We start from the raw sequence: 20747 nt of genomic DNA on the forward strand, positions 1-20747 counted from the left end.
GCAGTAGCTTAATATATGACGAACATGAAGAGAGACAAATCTTGTTTTAAAGGAACTTTAATTATGAAAAAAAAAGAAATTTCCCTCCTGTGGATGAGCTACACGCAGCATCATTTCTCTTACAAGCAGCAGCAGAAGTCTTAATTGTTGTCTCCACGGCTACTAAAAGACACTAAATTGTTAATACCTCTCTTGTAATTTGTATTTAAACAGACATTGCATGAGTGTAATCAGATGATGTGCAGTAGCTACATATATGACAAACATGAAGAGAGAAACATTTATTTTGAAAATTGATCTTTTATTATGAAAATAATGAATAATTTCCTTCCTGTGGATGAGCTACACACAGCACTTCACAGCATCACTTCTCTCCTACAAGTCTTAATTGTTGCCTCCACTGCTACTAAAAGACACTAAATTGTTAATACCTCTCATGACCTCTTTCTGCACGCTACTTCCTGATCTCCGAGATCCAGCGAATCCACTGTCACAATGGCAGCTGTGTCGTCACTGTTGTTATGGCGATGCAAGCACTGCTGCATTTGCCAATACTCATTCAGCCTCCATCCCCACGTGCCTCCCTCCCTCTCCTCTCCTTCCCCTGCTCTCCCCTCTCTCCTGCCCTCGGTGTTTATAAAGCTTATCCCTATATGGCCCGCAGTTTCAGAGAGCAGCTGTTAAGAGGCAGATGCTGTAAACAGCACGGCGAGCGTCTTTGTCAACACTGCCCCGTCAAAGCACACACAGTGTTGTAATATAAACACTAGTGTTCCCGTCTGCAGTCCTGTGTGAGAGCTGATGGTTGGTGCTGTAAAGAGAAAACATGCCCTACGGTCAGGTTTTCAGGAACTTGGCAATAAAGAAGCCGATGGTGTCCCCGTCGGCTCTGCAGGGGAGGGGGGCCGCCGTTCCCGTCTGGTCCCAGCTCAGCTCGGGACTGAACCTCTGGAGGAGGCGCAGCTGCTCAGGTGACAGGCCGGCTCCCAGCATGCCTTCTGCGCCGATGTGAGGCTCCTGGAAACGAGAGCGTGAATAGGTGAGTTTTCCGTACATCTCTCTCTCCCCATTTGTGAGTTTCTCTACTAGGGCTGCAACGATTCTCTTTATTGTCAATGATTTCCTCGATTAATCGATTAGTTGTTTGGTCTAGAAAATGTCAGAAAATGGTGAATAGTGTCAATCAGTGTTTCCCAAAGCCCAAGATGACGTCCTCAAATGACTTGTTGTCATAAAGGAATAAAGAAACCAGAAAATATTCACATTTAAGAAGCTGAAATCAGAGAATTTCTTTCTTCAAAAAAAATACTCAAACCAATTAATCAATTATCAAAATAGTTGGCGATTAATTTATAAGTTGTGAACTAATCGATTAATTGTTGCAGCTCTGGCTGAGGTGTTTTTTTACCTGAGGCTGAAGCGTGAGGCAGGGGAAGGTGTGGAGGGCCCAGGCTACCTGCTCCTCGTTCTCTGCTAGAGTCACTGTGCAGGTGCTGTACACAAGAACGCCGCCTTTCTTCAACAACCGCACCGCCTGCAATACAGAAAGACCTTTTATTAAATGTGATCGTAGTGATGAACATACAGAGAAATGTCACCTGAAATCTGCTACCCTTGACTTTCTGGAGTTTCATAGTGACTTTCAGCTCATTGTTTTGGTTTTCTGGCCCGCAAAATTACTGTTTTTGGTTCACTCTCACTGCTCTAGCTCAAGTTCAAACAGCTGGTGAACATAGTGGAGCATTTAGCAACTTAAAGAGCCAGATATTTCCCTTCAGGAGTTGGTAGAGACCAAAAACAGAGCTAAAAGAGAGTAAATATTGGACTTATATTCATCAGGTGGCCAGAAACACGACTCCAAATGAATAATAATGTTGCTCTGTAACTTCTAGATGTGTAAATAAGCAACTGTTTAGCCAACCTTATCAACTCAAAGGGTCAACGTTGTGTTTCTGCTGCCCACAAGTGGCCAAAAAAAAACAATTATTGCAGGTTTAATTGTATACACAACAGGTTCTCATCCCAACTCGTCACATACCGCCTCTTGGCGCTATTTTCGGCACCAAAACCACTATAGTTAGGTTTAGGAAAGAACTACATGGTTTGGCTTAAAACTACGTTTCTACAGTGAAAATGAACGTTGTGAACACGGGACATCAACGAACAAACAGCTGATTGTAACGTGACGCACGGGACACAAACCGCGGTCTCCTGGATGAAAGTGTTGTGTTTGTTGCACCCATCCACCTACTTTCTCGCCCGCCCGATGTGTGTCTTTTCGCTCTTTAAACTACGTCACCACAGGACTTTCCCTGAGCGTTTACTGTTGCCGCAGATGGGTTTATATTGTAGTTAATGGAACGCCTGGTGCGTCTCATACCGGTGCTAAAGAGAACCTTGTGCGGCGGTACCGAACGCCGACAGCCGTGACAAAGCGTCAGTATTTAACGCTGTGGGAATGAGAGAGGGCTGGTATACCAGCAGTGCCACAAAATGAGTCTTTCTCGAGTCTAGATGCTGAATAAACTTTGAGGAAATGCGTGTGAGCCCTGATGGAGCACTATACGTCACTGGGATAAATTATGTCCTCTGCACTGGACTCTAATCTCCCTCTTGTAATCTGTTAGCTATACTTAAATCCACTCTAAAACAGATTTGATTTAGTCTACATTCATGTATATTTGTATAGAAAGTAAAGGAAAATTAGTGCGACTATTGCTTAAGGTAGAAGTAGAAATACTTCCTGGAGCTGCTTTTCTTACTCTTAAAAAAATCACAATACATGATGTTTTTTCCAAAAACTGAAAGCTGAAAGCTGAAAGCTGTATCAATTGAGTGTAAAATCATAGAAAACATTCCAGTGTAAACATCAAAAGTGTCAGTATCACAGCTTTGAGCAGAGGAAAAACTTCCCTAAATATCATTGAGGTGTATTTTCCCTTTAAGATGTGAATTCAAGCTGCATAATCAGACAGCGGTGTAATATATAGAGACCTGATGCTGCCATCTACTGGTCAAAACGAGTTACTATCAATGTGATAAAGTGCTTCTATAAAGTCTGTGTGTGGTAAAACCTACAGCGTGGAATAACTTGCGCTGCAGTGGCTGGTAGGAGCAGATCTCCTTGAGGCTCCAGGTACAGGACATGCTGGGTCTTTGTCCGAGTCCGCTACAGGGGGCGTCCAGGAGAACCCGGTCAAAACTCTCAGGAGGGAACGGAGGTCCTGGAACATATTCAGAAGTACACTGAGTCCTAGCATAATATATATATAAATATATGTTAATGTGTCCCTGCTGTCACTGTGTACCTTCAGCCTCCTGTGCCGGGTCGCTGCTCACAGCTTGAGTGCTGTTAAAACAATAAACTTTGATTGATTGCAAATGCAACATCTGGGCGTTTTGACGAATTCGATCGATCTTATTTCGGATCCTGTCCAGGGCCACGACCTCGCCCTGAAAGAGACAGAAAAAATAATAATAATAATAATTAAAAAATACTTCATTACAAATAAAAGTCCTGCATTCAAATCTTACTCAAGTAAAAGTACAGTATAAGCTAAATGTACTTAAAGTAATGGTATCGAAGCTGATTTTAAAAAATTTATTTATATTTAATCTCCCAAAACCTCAATTGAGTCCCAAAAGCCTTGTTTTGCAGTGCAGAAAATAATATTTCAACCTGTTTATAATTTTAATTATTTAAGAAATGTTCTATAAACGAGGCAGGTTGCAGCACTTGAATTATGAAAATGTTTATTTAAGAAAGCATTGAGGACAGGTGCGTCACCTTTTAGAAGCCGATCATATGGTTTAAATAATAATGCAATTTGTGAATATAGCAGTCAGATAAATGTGGGTTAGTAAAAGTATAAAGTAGCAGAAAATGGAAACGCTCAAATAAAGTACAACTACCTAAAAAACTGTACTTCAATACAGGACTTGAGTAAATGTAGGTATTTAATTTCCACCACTGGTTGTACCTGCAGTTTAATTACGTATATAATGTGTCCTCATTAAATCTAATAATGTGTTCACTGAGTGACGACACAGAAATCTTAATTATAAGTTTCACAAAGTATGTGTAAGTATCTCTTCTACTGGATTCAATTACATTTTACAGCTAATTCTATTTTTCCATTACACTTTTATTTTATTATACTCAATGTGTCTTCCTCTTGGAGGGAGGACACAGAAACAACCAAAGTCGATTCAGGAGTGCGTCAGGAACAATAATTTTCTAGATCAGTGGTTCCAAACCTTTTTTGGCTCGTGTCCACCTAAATGTCCTTCATGTCTGACCTTTCATCACAAGTTTAATAAGTCTGTGAGCAGTTCAACCTTTCTTACATAGTTTCATTTGAACAACTTATTTAGAAGCCTGAAGGGTAAAACTATCCAGTACTTCATTATTAGAGAAGAGTCAGGAGAAAAGTGTAGAAGGAAATATGTTTTGGATTCTCTACAATCCCATTTATCATCTTATTACCCCTTTAGGGGGTCTCAACCTCTATTTTATTTTAGATCACGCTTTATATTAGATGTGTATTTTATAGACTGGATTCTCAGATTGAAACCCCTGACTATTAACTGTTCCCTCGGGCAGCTAACATCTGCAGCGGACTGTTCATCTTGTACCTGATCCTTCATGAGTGCAGCGATGTGGCAGGTCTTCCCTCCGGGCGCAGCACACATATCCAGGATCCGTTCTCCAGGGCGAGGCCCGAGAACGTGTCCCACTACTACGGAGGGAAGGTTCTGCACAACGTGAGAAAACAACAGTGAGTGCATCCCTCTGTTCTGCTGTATCATTTATTTAATGACACGGTTTGGACATAATTACTATATTATACTGTACATTGTAATAGTATAAATACCTGTAGGAATACCAGGTTGGGTAGAACGCCATCGAAGGAAGGACTCTGGTAAAGTGGCTCTACCATCCGAACACCTATTCCCCTAAAATAACAGACGATAGTGACTGAATATGTTTTCCTTTTTGAGTTTTAAACCACACAATCACCATGATGGTTTGATCCAGAGGAAGACTGGAGTGTCGTCTATACTCAGCACTTTTTAACTTTTGGACCTTGACGAATAGGGCTGCAGAATTAATTGAAATTTAATGCAAAGATGTGCAAATCCCTGCAAAAATTACACTAAATATCATTTAAATATGTTTCAGATCATCACCTCTAATATTGCAAATCATATCGATGCAATATCAGTCAAAATAATTGCAATTGGATATTATTTTCCAAAATCTTGCAGCCCTGTTGACGAAGAAGTGTGCCTTGACTTTTGTCATTTGCAGGGTCATATTTTTATATTAAAAAAAGTATTCTTACTTGGCAGGTTTATCTGTGCAGAAGATGCTGGAGCGATCTAATTGAGTGACTCCGTTTCCCACAAACACTTTCTTTCCCTGGAAGCTCGTAGCTCCTCGGGTGCACCGACCCTCCAGGTCAGAGACGACAGACACCACATCTCCTGCCTTCATGTCTGAGAGCAAAGAAACAAGGGTTTGATTTTAGTTAACCACGATCAACAAATTCAAATGATGTTGATTTTAACTAAAAATTTGTCTTTGAGTCTTACACTTGGGGCTGGCGACGATCCCCGGGACGAAGACATGAGCACCTCTCAGTACGGCGCTGCCACACTGAGCACCAACCAACACCTCTGAGCTGAGCTGCTTCACAGGTCTGAGAACACGAGAGGACAGGAAGTCACACACACCTTAGCATGCATGGACAATTAATTAACCTTTTCCTTTGATTGTTTGTCAACAAGTGTATCAAAAAATTTAAATAAAGGGGGGAAGTTATATACAAAAATACCACCTTGTACCCCCAAAACAGAACAGAGCAGGAGATCTCTACTGTGTTCTTACTGTATTTTATTTTTATCTCTTTGGATCAAAACACACACACCTAAAAATGTTTTTCCTGTCATCATTCTATGAAATTCCATGTGGGTTTTGTCTCAGGAAACACTCGCCCAGCGGTCGGACTGATACTGCAATTTAAAGCTAAGTGTGTACTCCGTAGAGCAGATTCAGATTCGTCTGACGCCGTTCCAGCATTCCTCACATACCTCGGGCCATCGACGGGAAGGAGCAGCACATCTGGAATACGCGGGTGAGGGAGAATCTGAACGGAGACCTCCTCTGCTGATGAGCTGCACATCTGCTGCTTCGACAACAACAATAACACACTGAATGATTAGGACTCGACTGACCGCCGCTGTGGCTACTTTCCCTGCTCCCTCTTTCATCCTCACCTCTTTCAGCTCTTCTCCTAACTTGTGTCTGATCTCTTCCAGGGGAGCGAGATGAGTGCTGGCTCGGACACAAGTGTAGGAAGGAGGGTGAGAGAGGCATGTGAGCAGCTTCTGGAAACGACATTCTGCCTCCTGATGGCCGACTGCAGCTAAAACCTGAACACCAAACAAGATGACGTTAAAATTATGATATTAAACAATTAGAAAACTATCAGAAACTTGATTGATTTCAAGTTTCAGCCTTTAAAATGTAGCATATACCCCCTAAAACAGTCATCTTACAGTATATTACAAAAATTACAATACTGCCACCTGAACTAACATCATTCAGGTCACCATATTAACCCTGTGAGACCCACAATAGACCTGTTTTAGGGGGGTACAGTGGGTCTTTAGGGGGAGATAGCAGGTCAACAGTAGATGTCACATAGTAGTGGTGTACATCATCTGAAAACTGGGAACCTGGAGATTAATTTGAGATGCAGCTCAGCACTGTGTGTCAAATTGTTCTAGTCATGAATCAGAAATAAACATTAATTAATTCATTAAAATAAATTGTAAAAGTGTTTTATAACATTATGATAGAAGTATATGATGGTCATCCCCATGCTCTATTATGTCTCATAAGTTGTTGCAGCATTTTTTTGGGTTGATGCCATTTGTTACACAGATTTGGTGCTAAATTTTACAATTTTTTACCACTTGAGAATTGATAAAAATGATCAATAATCCCTCCAAAATACCACATTAAGACACCAAGACATTGAGGAACACCATAGAAAAAGCCATGCTGTGATTTGGTTTCAAAAACTTTTGACATTTGGAGATTTCTGCAGGAACTGCATTTTTTCGGCGATTGGATGGCGAGCACTTCTGTTCTGGAAATTGCTCAGCGACATGAGCTTTTTAGGGCTGATCCTGGTTATTTCTCACAGTCACAAAATAAAATAATAACAGGCTATAAAAGAGCATTGAGACAATTGTGTGGGAAGATAAAACTTGCAGAAAATGATCTCAACATTTTGGTGGAGCGCCAAACGTTTCTTAGGGAGGGCTTTTACTGGAGACATTTTGTAGTCATGACATCAGTTTATCTAAAATCTAAGGTTCCCGCATCCTCGTGTTATCTTTTCCAATGAAAGAGAGGAAGACATCTCCTGTTTTATGAGGTGTATTTATGATTCTCCAGAAGAGAGAGAATAAATTCCTACCTCCTTGTTTAAGAAGACACTCTTGAGATAATCAGTGACTTCAGGCTTCAGAGAAATCCTTGGAAAAACAGACATTTCTTCAATCTGTACAGAGAAAAAGTAACTGATCAATAACAGAAAAACAAATTAATCATGATTGATGAACTGTAGCAGGAGAATGTAGAAAGATGTGGTTACAGTTTGGAGCCTCTGGTGTTGATTAGAAGAAAATCCATCAGTGGTTAAAACGTGCTAACAGTCTGGCGGATAATCAAAGAAGAAAGATACTTCTTTGGAGTGGTTTATTCCTGCAGTACAGAGGCTGATATACTATTATATAATAGGGTAAGAATAATAAGAATAAGAATAATAATAATTATTATTATTCTTATTATTATTATGATTATTATTATTATACTACTTATAGGATAATAATAATAATAATAATAATAATAATTATTATTATTATTATTATTATTATTATTATTATCCTATTAGTAGTAAAATAATAATAATCATAATAATAATAACAATAACAATACTTTCCCCACAGAACTTTAAAGCAGGAGCAGTCATGTTTCATCTGGTGCTTGTCATTGAGTTTTATGGTTATTTTATTGTATTATTGCTTGTAAATTGTGAGCTTTTTGCAGGCTGTATTTTATTGAAGAGTTCTGTGTATTTTTCTGTGTATTTGCAAATTATGTTAGGCTATAAAAGCTGTGGTATGTGGCACTGGTTCATGCTTGTCCCTATAAAAATAAACATTAAATAAATCAATTTCATTTCATTTCAAAATTTATTTAGAACATGTAGAATACAAAAAAATAAAGAAAAGAAAATAAAGAAAAAGAATGATCATACCAACAAGTGGACAGTCATAAACAAGTACATACGATGAAAAGCATAAGACAAATAAATTGTCAACACTTGATGCATTGATTTACATATTAGAAAAGGAGTGAGAAGAAGTATAAACGTATTTAATCCCACCCCTTCTCCATAACTCAATTATTAATTAGTAACCATCTTCCTTATTGAGCCATACATATACTCTAATTAAATTTTGCTAAATTTATCTAACTATATTTATTATTATTTATAATTGTTCTAACTATAATAATTACCTATTACCATCTGTGTCATACAGAAATATAAATGAATATCAATAATCAATAATACCAATAATGTAATAAAATACAAATAATTCAAATTAAAGATGAGTAGCAATGTAATATATGCAATAAAAAACAAATGCAGTAAAATCACAGAATAAAACAATTTAAACAAAAAAATATTGTGTTTTTATGAGAGATTTTAATGAAAATAAAGAGCTAACTTATCTCCTCACCTGTTAATCCTTCACAAATTAATGTACTTCTATTATTGGCTGAATTAAAAGTAACAAATGAGAGATATTTAAATATAACAGACTATATTTGCATTGAAGAAGTGAGGAAGTGCCTTTCTGCTAACATTAAATCATATCTTATAATAGACCTATCTATAATCTGAACGCTGGTAGTCAATCCTATTCAACCTATAGGTCTCTTATATTCATAATTAAGGACCTGTCAGTTAAATAAATGGCGTAATAATCGATATAAAGGCTGTTTTTAATCAGCTTTAGGTACTCACGTTCTGTGCAGGCAGCATGGACAGCTGGTGTTTTGGCTCCTACTTCCGCATACGTCACTAGCTTGGTCACATGACACTAGTAGAATTCATAAATGCAGCCTGTTGATCACTGATCAATACCTGTATGATATTTACCTGTTTTATTCAGGTATAAAAGGTATATTCATAAATGCAGTATACAAACATTTAATAAATGTTTTATTACACCCTGTAATATAGTTATAAGCAGGTAGATGGACATTTTAACTGCTTATTAATGTACAGTATTTGTCAACAATTATAACTTCTCCTATGAAGACTTTTTAAAAAATATATTATTATCAGTGTTTTACTATAATGTTATCCATTATCTGTTTATACAGCAGCCTCCAATTACGGTTGGCCACAGGAGGAGTTATAGCTGTTGACAAATACATTAATAAACACTTATATCTGCTGTATATTCCTTTACATCTATGTATGTCTAATCTGTCACCTTTTCGTACTTAAAATAAATTAAACATAAAAAAGTGCTGCTGTTCTAACAAATTTCCAGCTCTGTGCATTAACAATAAAATAAATAAATAAATAAACAAAAGTAAAATGCCTAAGAAAACATCAGAAAGTACAGTATAAATGCAATTTGTCTGCATGGTGAAAGGAAACATTAAACATTAGAAGTGCGTTTGTGTCCTATTGCACTATTAACAATTTAAAAAATAAAAATAAATAAATAAAGTGCTGCCGTTATAACAAATTTCCAGTTCAGTGAATTAAAAATAAATAAATAAAAGTAAAATGCCCAAGAAAACATCAAAAAGTACAGTGTAAATGCAATTTGTCTGCATGGTGACAGGAAACATTAAACAATAAGATAATTTATTTATGTGAGAGCAGCTTTCAAATTTATTTATTTATTTTATAAACTGTTTATTGACATACTGACACCATACAAAAACAAATTTTTCAGGGGATCAGAGAACTGACAGAAATCATAAATCAATTCATAAAAATGTTATACAGGGTGCGTAGATTTATGGTTTTGATAGCCTTTCTATTTTTACAATATAAGATTGAAGCCATGTATTGTTTAAATTAATTCTCAAAGATAAGAAAAAGGATGTTTTATGATCAAAAAAATGTAATAATATATTACTACTACTTATTACATTCCTAATATTTGCATTATTATTATTTTTTGTTTTTTATTCTATTCTTTCTTTTTATTATTTTTATTTTTAATACTATTATTTATTTTCTTAATTTTATTTCAATTTTGAATGTTGAAGTTGTACTTAGTGAATTTGTCTCTAAGCTCAACTACTTAAAAAAAATTGGTTTATAAACTATTGTTATTACGAATTGTAAATTGCATATATGAAAACAACCTCGAAAAAAGGGAAAAAATAAAGTATAAAAATAAAGAAATATAAAACTGGACAGAAGGGAGATAGAACAGGATGATGACTGAATTGTACACTGATTTTTTTAAATTTATTCTAAGAATTTTTGTATGTGTATGTACTGCGTGTGCGTATATGTATGTATATATGTATACAGTATATATGTGTATATATAAATAGATTTTATTTAATTTTGTGTTTTTAATTTAATTTTTTTACTTGTGTATATTCTTTTCATTTATTCATCTATTTTTCTGTATATAATATGTTTTTCCTGTATATATACTGGCTTATTTTATATTAATATTAGGTTGGTTAAGTTTCTTTGTACCGAGAATGTTATTATTGGGGACGTTTGTGAATGTTTGTTCTGTTGTTTCAAAATGAACAAAAAAACAATAAATAATATTGAAAAAAAAAAAAGAAAATAAAAGAAGCCAAACAATACATTTTCAGAGGAGAGGAAAAAAATTCTGAATCAATACATTGTAAAATAAAAGTGCAAAAAAAAAAAAATACAAGAGTGGAGAGAATCTGCTCTAAAAAAAAAGGCCAACGTAACTTAACGTAACACGCCTTGACGTCATCACGCAGACTCCAAATGAGCTTGGGTTGCTGTTTTCACCGAACCACCAGCAGCAGCAGCCAACGGGCAGAGACGAAGGAGCAGAGAGTCAACACACTTTAACCACCTCTCTGTGTTTATGCCATTTATCAGAGGCTTTCTGTCGATGATAACTCCTCACACCTTTATGTTACCTTCCACCGTGTTATCCTCGCGTTAGCTGCGTGTTTGATTAACCTGTAACCGGATGGAGTCCTTGTTCAAACGATCGGTAACGGACAAGAGATCATCCAGCTAATGTTAGCTAGCCGCGGACTGCACGGTGTAGAGTGAGAGAGGAGAACTGCTGCTGCTGACGGACACACGGACACTCACCTAAACAATGGGCCTCATATTCGCCAAACTGTGGAGCTTCTTCTGTAACCAAGGTGAGTGTCTGTTCACTAAACTAACCACTCAACCATTAATAATCACTGTTAGCCTGGTAGCATAAAGTGAGCAGCTAGACGACCCATAATAACAGATGAGGGGGGGTGAATCATCTCGCTTCATCTCACTGTGACTCTTCAATCTTTGTCAAAACAACATTTAAAACTGCATCTTTATCACACTTTAATCTGTTTATTAGTTTGTCAATCAACATGATTAACTTAAGTCACAGTTAAGCCTGCAAACAGCGTATTCATCCAGTTGTCAATCAGCTTTACCTCACTTTCCAGGACACATCAACATCACATAACTTTACTTTTTAATTTGTTATAATGGCAGAACTGTATTTCTTTTTTTTTATTATTTCTTTTTTATTAGTGCAATGGGACACAAACATACTTCTAATTGTTTATGGGTATTTTACTTTTATTTATTTATTTTATTTTTAAAGCACTTAACTGGGAATTTGTTATACGGGCAGCACTTTATTTATTTATTTTTATTAGTGCAATGGGACACAAACACTTTTAATTGTTTAATGTTTCCTTTCACCATGAGGACAAATTTCATTTATACTGTACTTTCTGATGTTTTCTTGGGCATTTGACCTTTTATATATTAATTATTTATTTTATTTTTAATTCACAGAACTGGAAATGTGTTATAACAGCAGCACTTTATTTATTTTTGATTTTTGATTTTTTTATTAATAGGACATAATACAAAAAGGTAACATATTAGATTTAATATACACCTCATTAACATGTATTATTATGTATTTATAAGGAATCATTTATAGTACTTATTGTAAAGCTTACTGTGTAGTAGGCATAGTACAACAGAAATTATTTAATTGTTTAATATTTCCTTTTGCAGTTATACTGTACTTTCTGATGTTTTCTTGGGTATTTTAATTTTATTTATTTATTTTATTTTCAATGCACAGAACTGGAAATTTGTTATAATAGCAGCACTTTATTTATTTTTTATTTATTTCATTTTTTTTTTTATTAGGGAAATAGGACAAAATACAAAAAGTTAACAGATTAGATCAAATATACACCTCATTAACACATATTATTATTTTTATCATTATTATTATATAATTATAAGGAATAATTTATAGTACTTACTATAAAGTTTACCGGGTAGTAGGCATAGTACAACAGAAATTATGTTATTGTTTATTGTTTCCTTCCACCATGCAGACAAATTGCATTTATACTGTACTTTCTGATGTTTTCTTGGGTATTTGACTTATATATTTTTATTTTATTTTTAATGCACAGAACTGGGAATTTGTTATAATGGCAGCACTGTATTTATTTTTTATCTATTTATTTATTGTTTTTTTTTATTAGTGCAATGGGAGACAAACACTTTTAATTGTTTAATGTTTTCTTTCACCATGCAGACAAATTGCATTTATACTGTACTTTCTGATGATTTCTTGGGCATTTTACCTTCATTTATTTATTGATTTTATTTTTATTGCACAGAACTGGAAATTTGTTTTAACGGCAGCACTTTGTATATTTTTTATTTTCTATTTTTATTTATACTAGGACAATAGGACATAATACAAAAACATAAATATTAGATTAAATATACACCTCATTGACACGTATTATTATATATAAGTAATAATTTACAATACTAACTATAAAGCTTACTGGGTAGTAGGCATAGTAAAACATATATTATTTAATTGTTTAATGTTTCCTTTTACAATGCAGAAAAATTGCATTTATACTGTACTTTCTGATGATTTCTTGGGTATTTTACATTTATTTATTTTATTTTGAATGCACGTAACTGGAAATGTGCTGCAGTACTTTATTTATTTTTATGTTATTTATTAATTTGTATTAGTTAAATTAAACATAGTACCAAAAGGTGACAGATTAGCCAGACATAGATGTAACTGAATATACAGACAGTAACACAAAACAGTAAGACATGACAAACGGAAGTTTTGATGATTTTTTGTTTGAAGTATTGTTGTTTGTGTGCATGGATGGAATTGAGGCAACACTTTATTTTAAGTCCCACTATTTAGCATTTATGACTATAATGTAGTTGTAAACAGATATAAGTGTTTATTGATGTATTTTTGAATATTTTTTCTATTGTGTAGTTTGCTTCACATACAAATAATAATTCAGTTGTTAACCAGTTTAACAATTATTCACTAGATATTCGGTCAGAAAGTTCAAAACAAAGGAATAGTAATATCAACAAAATAAACTGAGTAGAAAAGGGGTGAAAAGGCATAAAAAAATCTAAATGCTCCCACCCTTTCACCCAAAAATACGTCATGTCTTTCACTCGTGTGTGTGAGATATTGTGAAATATTACAAAGTTGGAAAATACTTGTCTGCAGTGTACATAGTGAGGGTGTGCTATGTTTGACTCTTTTTTTGTTTTGCTTTCTCTAATCTGATGTAACTATATTATACTGGTTGGTACAGGGTTAGAAGGCTACAGAAAAACAATCCTGATGTGTCACCACTTTTAAAAAGTGCTCCATTTTGCAATAGAAGACCAAGACATCAATGTCAAAGATACTTGCATGCAAATTTGCATTTTCTTTCTGGTAATATTGTGAATATTTAGATTTTTAAATGTAGAAGAAACTCACATTACTGTTTTATAAATTAGTAACCTGTAGTATGGCTGGGCAGTATATCGATATTATATAGATATCATGATATGAGACTAGATATCGTCTTAGATTTTGGATATCGTAATATGCGTTGTCTTTTTGTGGTTTTAAAGGCTGCTTTACAGTTAAGTGATATAATTTTCTGAACTTACCAGACTGTTCTAGTATTTGCCTTTACCCACTTAGTCTCATTGTGTAAATATTTAGTGGAAGCACCAATAGTCAACCCTACTATATTGTCGCAATATCGAGGTATTTGGTCAAAAATATCGTGATAGATATTTGATTTTCTCCATATCGCCCTGTAAGTATTCTGCTTTGATAGCTTTTTTTCAGGTAATCCACTGGAATAAATTATTAATTGCTAATAACAACATCTAGTTTGTTCTCAGTAACATTATACATTTCAAAGGAATCTGACCCAACCTGGGTTACACATTTCTCCCTGTGCAAGAGATTGTTGTTATTTCCATTAAAAGTTGTATGCATGTCAAAAAAACTTCTTCTTTTTTTTCAGATTTGATGATGGTAATGGCAACTATCAGTTTAGTCGTGCTGTCAGGATCGTCGCAGGGTAGCTTCTCTTTAAGGAAGCAATAGACACGCAACGTCCTCCAACACCCAGTTCGGTACACATACTCTGTCAGATCTGCAAACCCTCTGACCAGACTTCCTTCCTCCTCAGCTGCCAAAGGCCTCAGAGGGGCGGAAAAGTCAAAACACTAAAGTGGCATGTCTGTGTCAGCTCCGATTCTGCATTTAGTCTGTTATGTTTGTCTGCTTCACGGCCGTCAAAGCCTGTACTGTTGCAAACTGTGCTCGCTGGTTTCATGAATGGAGAGAAGTTCTTGTAGTTTCAGCGACGCTGGAAGTTTGAAGTTTTCCCTTTATGATGTTCAATGGGCAGCAATGAATGCATTGTATAGACTGAAACCAGATATACTTTATGACACATAATGTCTTTACAGTGACTGACTGTGAAGAGAATTCATTTACATGAGGGTTTTCTTGATAACGATGTGCTCTTGAAGTTACACTGTCTTTGTTTTGCAGAGCACAAGGTGATAATCGTCGGACTAGATAACGCAGGGAAAACCACCATCCTCTACCAGTTGTAAGTAGTTTTATTAATCACATTTACAGTTCAACTCGGTCGTCCTTCTCCAGCACAAACTCACTTTCTGATTCTGTTTTTTTTTTTCAAGTCTGATGAATGAGGTCGTCCACACGTCGCCCACCATCGGAAGCAACGTGGAGGAGATAGTGGTGAAGAACACTCACTTTCTGATGTGGGACATAGGAGGGCAGGAGTCTCTCCGGTCCTCCTGGAACACCTACTACTCCAATACAGAGGTGAAAACACAAACAGCACTACTGGAACATATTTTGTACACTGTACTACTTTCTAGCAGATGAGGGGAACAGAAGTAAGAGTCCAGCAGCCAGTTTTTTCTTCCTGAACGTGGCAGCTGGCGTGTTTGTTCAGAGCACAGACGGCAGCTGGGGCCGCCCAAAGTCAGAGGTCAACCCTTTCACAAAGGGGCCTGTCTGAAAAGCAAAGTGAGGGGTCAGCCTCCGCAGTGTTTTGGGGAGAAAGAAGACGAAGAAGAGCAGGGGAGTCATGACAGAGGCAGATGTGTCTTAAAGAGAGCTCTCCACAAAACCACATGAATTAAACTTCCCTGATGTAATAACATCTGCCGTGACATTGGATATTCAGCGTGGGTTTGACCCGCATTTGACCATTCATATATTCACACAGCAGGCCACAAGTAAATACAAGGCCACACCCATTCACACATGACTTGACTCCTCAACTCTTTCTCTCTTAAGCCCAAGTTATACTTTCCACGTACGAGAGTATGCAAGGGTCTGTGATCTTGTGGTTGGGTGGCGATCTACTGTGCATGTGTGGAACGCGTCCTCCAAGCGGACAGTATAAACAGAACTACTACAACAAAAATACAAGTTTCAGCTTCTCAGGTGTGAGGATTTTCTATTTCTTTGGCATATATGACAGTAAATTGAATACCGTTTTAGGTTTTGGACTGTTGTTTGGACAAAACGAGCAGATTAAAGACATCCCCATGGGCTTAGAGACATTGTAAATGTCATTTATTTTCACTATTTTTAAAACATTTCATAGACCAGAAGATTAATTGATTAACTAAGAAATGTGTTAGTTGCAGCTATAGTTTCACTCGGTCAATTTGACAGATTTCTTTTGCTCATCTTATAAACAGTTAAAGCAGCCTATTAGAATAGTTTACATTAATATACTCAACCCGTGTTTGCAGTTAAGAAGCTTAGATTTATGGCAGAGAAGCACTTAATATCTGTCACAATAGAGTTACTGGGAGCCCTACAGTTACTATAGAAACCCTATATTGTAGTAACCTACAGTTCCTATGGTAACTTCACTCTTTGGTTCGGCAGTGTCAGACTCGTGTAGATCCCCAGCTGTGATTTGGGTCGCAGTCATGTTGGATGATGCGTGTTGTTGGAACTTTTCTCCTCAGTCGTTTGGTTTAAATGGCGTCTCTCACATCTCGCCAACATTAACGTGCCTTTGGTCTTTTGTCATACGGGATCGTTCTCTCCCATTCAATAAGGGGTTATTAGCATAGCAGTCACCAGCTCCCATTGTGAGGCCCTTGGCCCGGAAATGCCCCCCCCCTACTGTGTTGCATTTCACTGCTGTAAATGTCTTTTTGAAAAGAGGTCAGCCTGTGTGATTTTTGCCTCCTACACTGCAGTTCATCATTCTGGTGGTGGACAGCACAGACAGAGAGAGGCTGGCCATCTCTAAAGAGGAGCTCTACAGGATGCTGGCTCATGAGGTAAACCGCCATCTCAACACGTCTCTTTGTATGGCCATAAGGAAGCAGTGTTTTCATAACGTGCTGTGATTTTTCCACCAAGGATAACCCTTTCCACCCTGCTACATTGTTTAGAGCTTCAAAAGGTGGCAGAGAGAGAGAGAGCGTGGATATGGTTTCATTGTTCTCCTTGTTCTCCCCTCAGGACCTGCGGAAAGCAGCTGTGTTGATATTTGCCAATAAGCAGGATATGAAGGACTGTATGTCTGCAGCGGAGATCTCCAAATACCTCACCCTGAGCTCCATCAAAGACCACCCCTGGCACATACAGTCCTGCTGTGCACTTACAGGAGAGGGGTAAGAGACATGTGTTGATGGTTAGCAGGATTTTAATTAATTCAATGATTAAACATTGATGAAATTCCATCAAGATCCCGACCACGAGCGACGGCCAAACAGAACGAGAGTTATGCTCGCTGTACAGATGTTTTTAACTGATCTTATTGTAATTAATACCATATTTCCATCCTTGCAATAATGTGTGCATTTTCTGCACCACGAGTATAATAAATCTAATAAATAACACATTGGCTTTTATCTCACACATTTGAGATTTAAACTAGATGTTGAGGCCAGTCTTGAAGGGCTGCTATGAGCTCTGTAAACCACCAGATGTCACTGTGCGTGCTGAGCTTAAAGCCCTGAAGCTTCATCTTCTCTCAGCACAAACAGGAAGAGAGGCTCATTGAGCTTTATCTGCCCATCACGAGTATATTGTAAATATTTTGTGCAGCCAGAGACAAAACTGCCATGTATTAAAGGGATAGTTCGGGTGATTTCAAGTGGGGTTGTATGAGGTTCTTATCCATAGTCAGTGTATTACCTACAGTAGATGACAGTCGGCACGCCCCTAGTTTGGAGAAACAGACAGGAGTCTACTGTACTTAATACACTGACTACGGATAAGTACCTCATACAACCCCACTTCCAAACACCCAAACTATCCCTTTAAGTCCAATGAAACACCCTTGAAGTATGCTTTCTATCTAATCCATCTTCGTCCGCTGACGCATTGTTTTCCAGTTTATGCCAAGGCCTCGAGTGGATGACCTCGAGGGCTGGACTCAGATAGCCCCTCCCTGAGCCGTCGATGGCCTGACTACCTGCACCACCCACACGGTGGCAACAAACAACAACTTGTCCTTACCGGCTTATTGTTACTTTTTATTTTTTTAATGACAAACTTGGACTTTGACCTCTGGAGACGGCACAAGACGGAGGAGCATTGACACCTACCACAGCTTAATTGTTACAGTGGAGCCGGTGTTTCTCTCCCAGTCGATGGAAACGTGGCCAGAACTGATGATGACTGGTTATGTGGAACGAGAAGTCGCTTTTATGGTAAAGGAGGAGGAGAAGATCATTTCAGTAAGTTTGTCCAAGTGCAAAGCAGGGCTGCACTGGACATCATTTACACCACATATCATATTACGTCACACTATATCATATCAAGAGAATGCCATAAACATCACTTTGGTGCAGCTCTATTAATATTATTATCATTTTTTTTTTTGCCTCTTTAAGTTTGTTCATGTTCAGGTAAAAATTGACGGAACAAACGAAGGGATTACAAGCAGTATTGTAAAACCAGTTTTGATGGGAGTGGTGGCACGAGGGAGTTTTTCAGAATAATGTTCACGTTGTTTTTTTTTTCTGTTCTCATTTCTAGCACAGACATTAATATCTGTTACACATGATTTCAGTTTCATAAGCTACATTGTTGGTGGTTATTCTCACACTAGAACATATTGAAATGTGGTCAAATATGAATCTCCCTTCTTTATTACCTTTATGTTATTGAGCTAAAAGGTGCAGAGTGTTGGCATGCCAACCTTTTCCTAAAACCGACCATTACTTGAGCCATTTATTGAATTTTTCAAAGCATTGAATGGCTTAAAACATCATTATTCCTAGTGCAACTACAGCGCTCCGTTTTAATAACAGTATTTTAAATTTAAACACTACGTTTTGTCAATGATGCATTTATGATTTTTATTTAATTTTATTCATTTTTATTTTTGCTTATTTTATTTTTTGCGAGTTAGCATCTAGACCTGTTTTTGTATTAACAGATGACCATTGGTGCTCTGCAGGTGTGTGTGTGTGAGACTGATCCACAGCATCCTCATATATAAACATTTCATTCATTTTCTGCAGCCTTTTTGGCGCATATTCCTCTTTAAACATTTTGTACTTTTTCAACAAAAGGGATCAGAATAAGCCACCATCAAAAAGGTGCCACGCATTTATGGGGAAGTTGTTACTCATCAGCCATCCTGGACTTGAAGGTTCGGTGGTTTAGTAGCATTGCAATGATCTTAAGTCAATATAGTATCATATAGTTAAAATACTTGATCCTCAGCCTTAACCATGCTTTTGTGAGTGTCTGGAGGACCGTATGTGTATGAATCTGACAGTGTGCCCATGATATTTCACCATCGTTTCCCTCTTTGACTCGGTATGAAAAATTCCTTGAACTTGGTAACAGATCTATGCACGCGTCACTTTGAAACCATGTCTACCTTTTGCAAGTTCCTCAGTGGCCAAAAAGGAGGAGGTACATGAGTTTCATTGAGTCTGAATCCAAATAGTGATGAAGAACTGGTGTCCATCTTGGTGAGGGAGTGCCTCTGGGTCTCTGGAGTATACTTTGTTGTGGGACGAGATAACTGTGCAGCCCCCAGACTCTTTGCAGCATCACGATTTACAGCTTTTACCTTGACCTCACAAAGCAAGGGAACTGATCTTATACTGTCAGTGTGGTGTGTCCAGTCTGGGTCATGTACTGTATTTCAAATTTGTTTTCAATAAAAGTTTGTTTGAACTTTGAGCCTGAATAGATTTTCTTTTTCAGGGGGTGGTGGGGGGATTAATGTGTATTGCTGTCTGTATTGATTGATTTCTATCCTTTGTGGGAATAAAAAGGGAAAAAACTCAATAAATATATTGTTTAAAAAAAGAAGTTCAAAGTCACAGATATTATTTTCCAAGATAAACCTACAAATATATTGCCACAGTTTACGGGTAAGTGTACATTTCAATAGTTTCAGTATAGGAATCACACAAGACACAATTTAAAACAATATCATTTTTGAATTTAACAAAAAAGGACCTAACTGTGTAACATTGGATGATTTTAAATGACACTTCTTTGACCTTATTTTCGAGAAAGATTTTTTGTGGGAGAGTCTAAAGTTTTTTTTCCAACATAAATTGTTTCCATGACTATTCCAAAAAGATATTCCAGGTGAAACAGAAACAATATTACATTGAAATAGAGCACTGATCTTACAGTTCTTTTTTAACGCCGAGCTGGTTATGCTGGTGATTTTGTGGCAGAGCTTGAGTGGTCCTGTATACATTGTTAGTTAATTGCTGTTTTTCTGTCCGTGTTAGGCTTAAGAACGGTTTCCATTTGGAGCACGTTGACAGTGTGGTGATAAAAGTGGTTGCAGCGTTTGTCTCAGGAGCACATCCGAGGTTGCAGGCGCGTCACCAGTCAAGACAATCGCAGCCATACTCACTCAAGACACTGCAGGTATGGAAGATTTATACACAATTACATATGTACAACGTTTGTTGGATTAGACCTTTGTCATCTTTTGGAAACTGGTATAAAACTCTGAATAACAAGGTATTTCCAGTATTTTGGTATATTTCCAGTAATTGTTAATAATATAATTCAGGGTATGTGAAGAATGTCACAGTGTAGTATGTCAT

General features: G+C 36.8%; 2 protein-coding genes across 3 annotated transcripts; one reads left to right on the forward strand and one right to left on the reverse strand.

The window, feature by feature from the left end:
• Positions 1-280: 280 nt before the first annotated feature.
• On the reverse strand, positions 281-9260 carry nsun6 (NOP2/Sun RNA methyltransferase 6). Of its 2 annotated transcripts, none has more exons than XM_074622401.1 (12): positions 9108-9260; positions 7491-7574; positions 6280-6435; positions 6094-6191; positions 5596-5702; positions 5346-5499; positions 4875-4956; positions 4636-4755; positions 3309-3453; positions 3079-3224; positions 1409-1534; positions 281-1017 (listed from the first exon to the last, which is right to left on the reverse strand). In XM_074622401.1, the coding sequence occupies exons 1-12, from the start codon at positions 9123-9125 to the stop codon at positions 838-840; spliced, it is 1416 nt and encodes a 471-aa protein (XP_074478502.1). In that variant the 5' UTR covers positions 9126-9260; the 3' UTR covers positions 281-837. The 2 variants fall into 2 exon arrangements, with proteins under 2 accessions (XP_074478502.1, XP_074478503.1); XM_074622402.1 differs by having other exon boundaries at positions 6094-6188; positions 9108-9258.
• Positions 9261-11098: 1838 nt separating this feature from the next.
• On the forward strand, positions 11099-19857 carry arl8 (ADP-ribosylation factor-like 8). Its single transcript, XM_074621448.1, has 6 exons — positions 11099-11482; positions 15202-15262; positions 15354-15501; positions 16905-16988; positions 17173-17324; positions 18051-19857. Exons 1-6 carry the CDS (start codon positions 11437-11439, stop codon positions 18097-18099), a joined length of 540 nt encoding a protein of 179 aa, XP_074477549.1. The 5' UTR covers positions 11099-11436; the 3' UTR covers positions 18100-19857.
• The last annotated feature ends 890 nt before the right edge of the window (positions 19858-20747 follow it).

The sequence above is a fragment of the Sebastes fasciatus genome, chromosome 21 (genome assembly GCF_043250625.1).
Source record: "Sebastes fasciatus isolate fSebFas1 chromosome 21, fSebFas1.pri, whole genome shotgun sequence".
Taxonomy (NCBI): Eukaryota; Metazoa; Chordata; class Actinopteri; order Perciformes; family Sebastidae; genus Sebastes; species Sebastes fasciatus.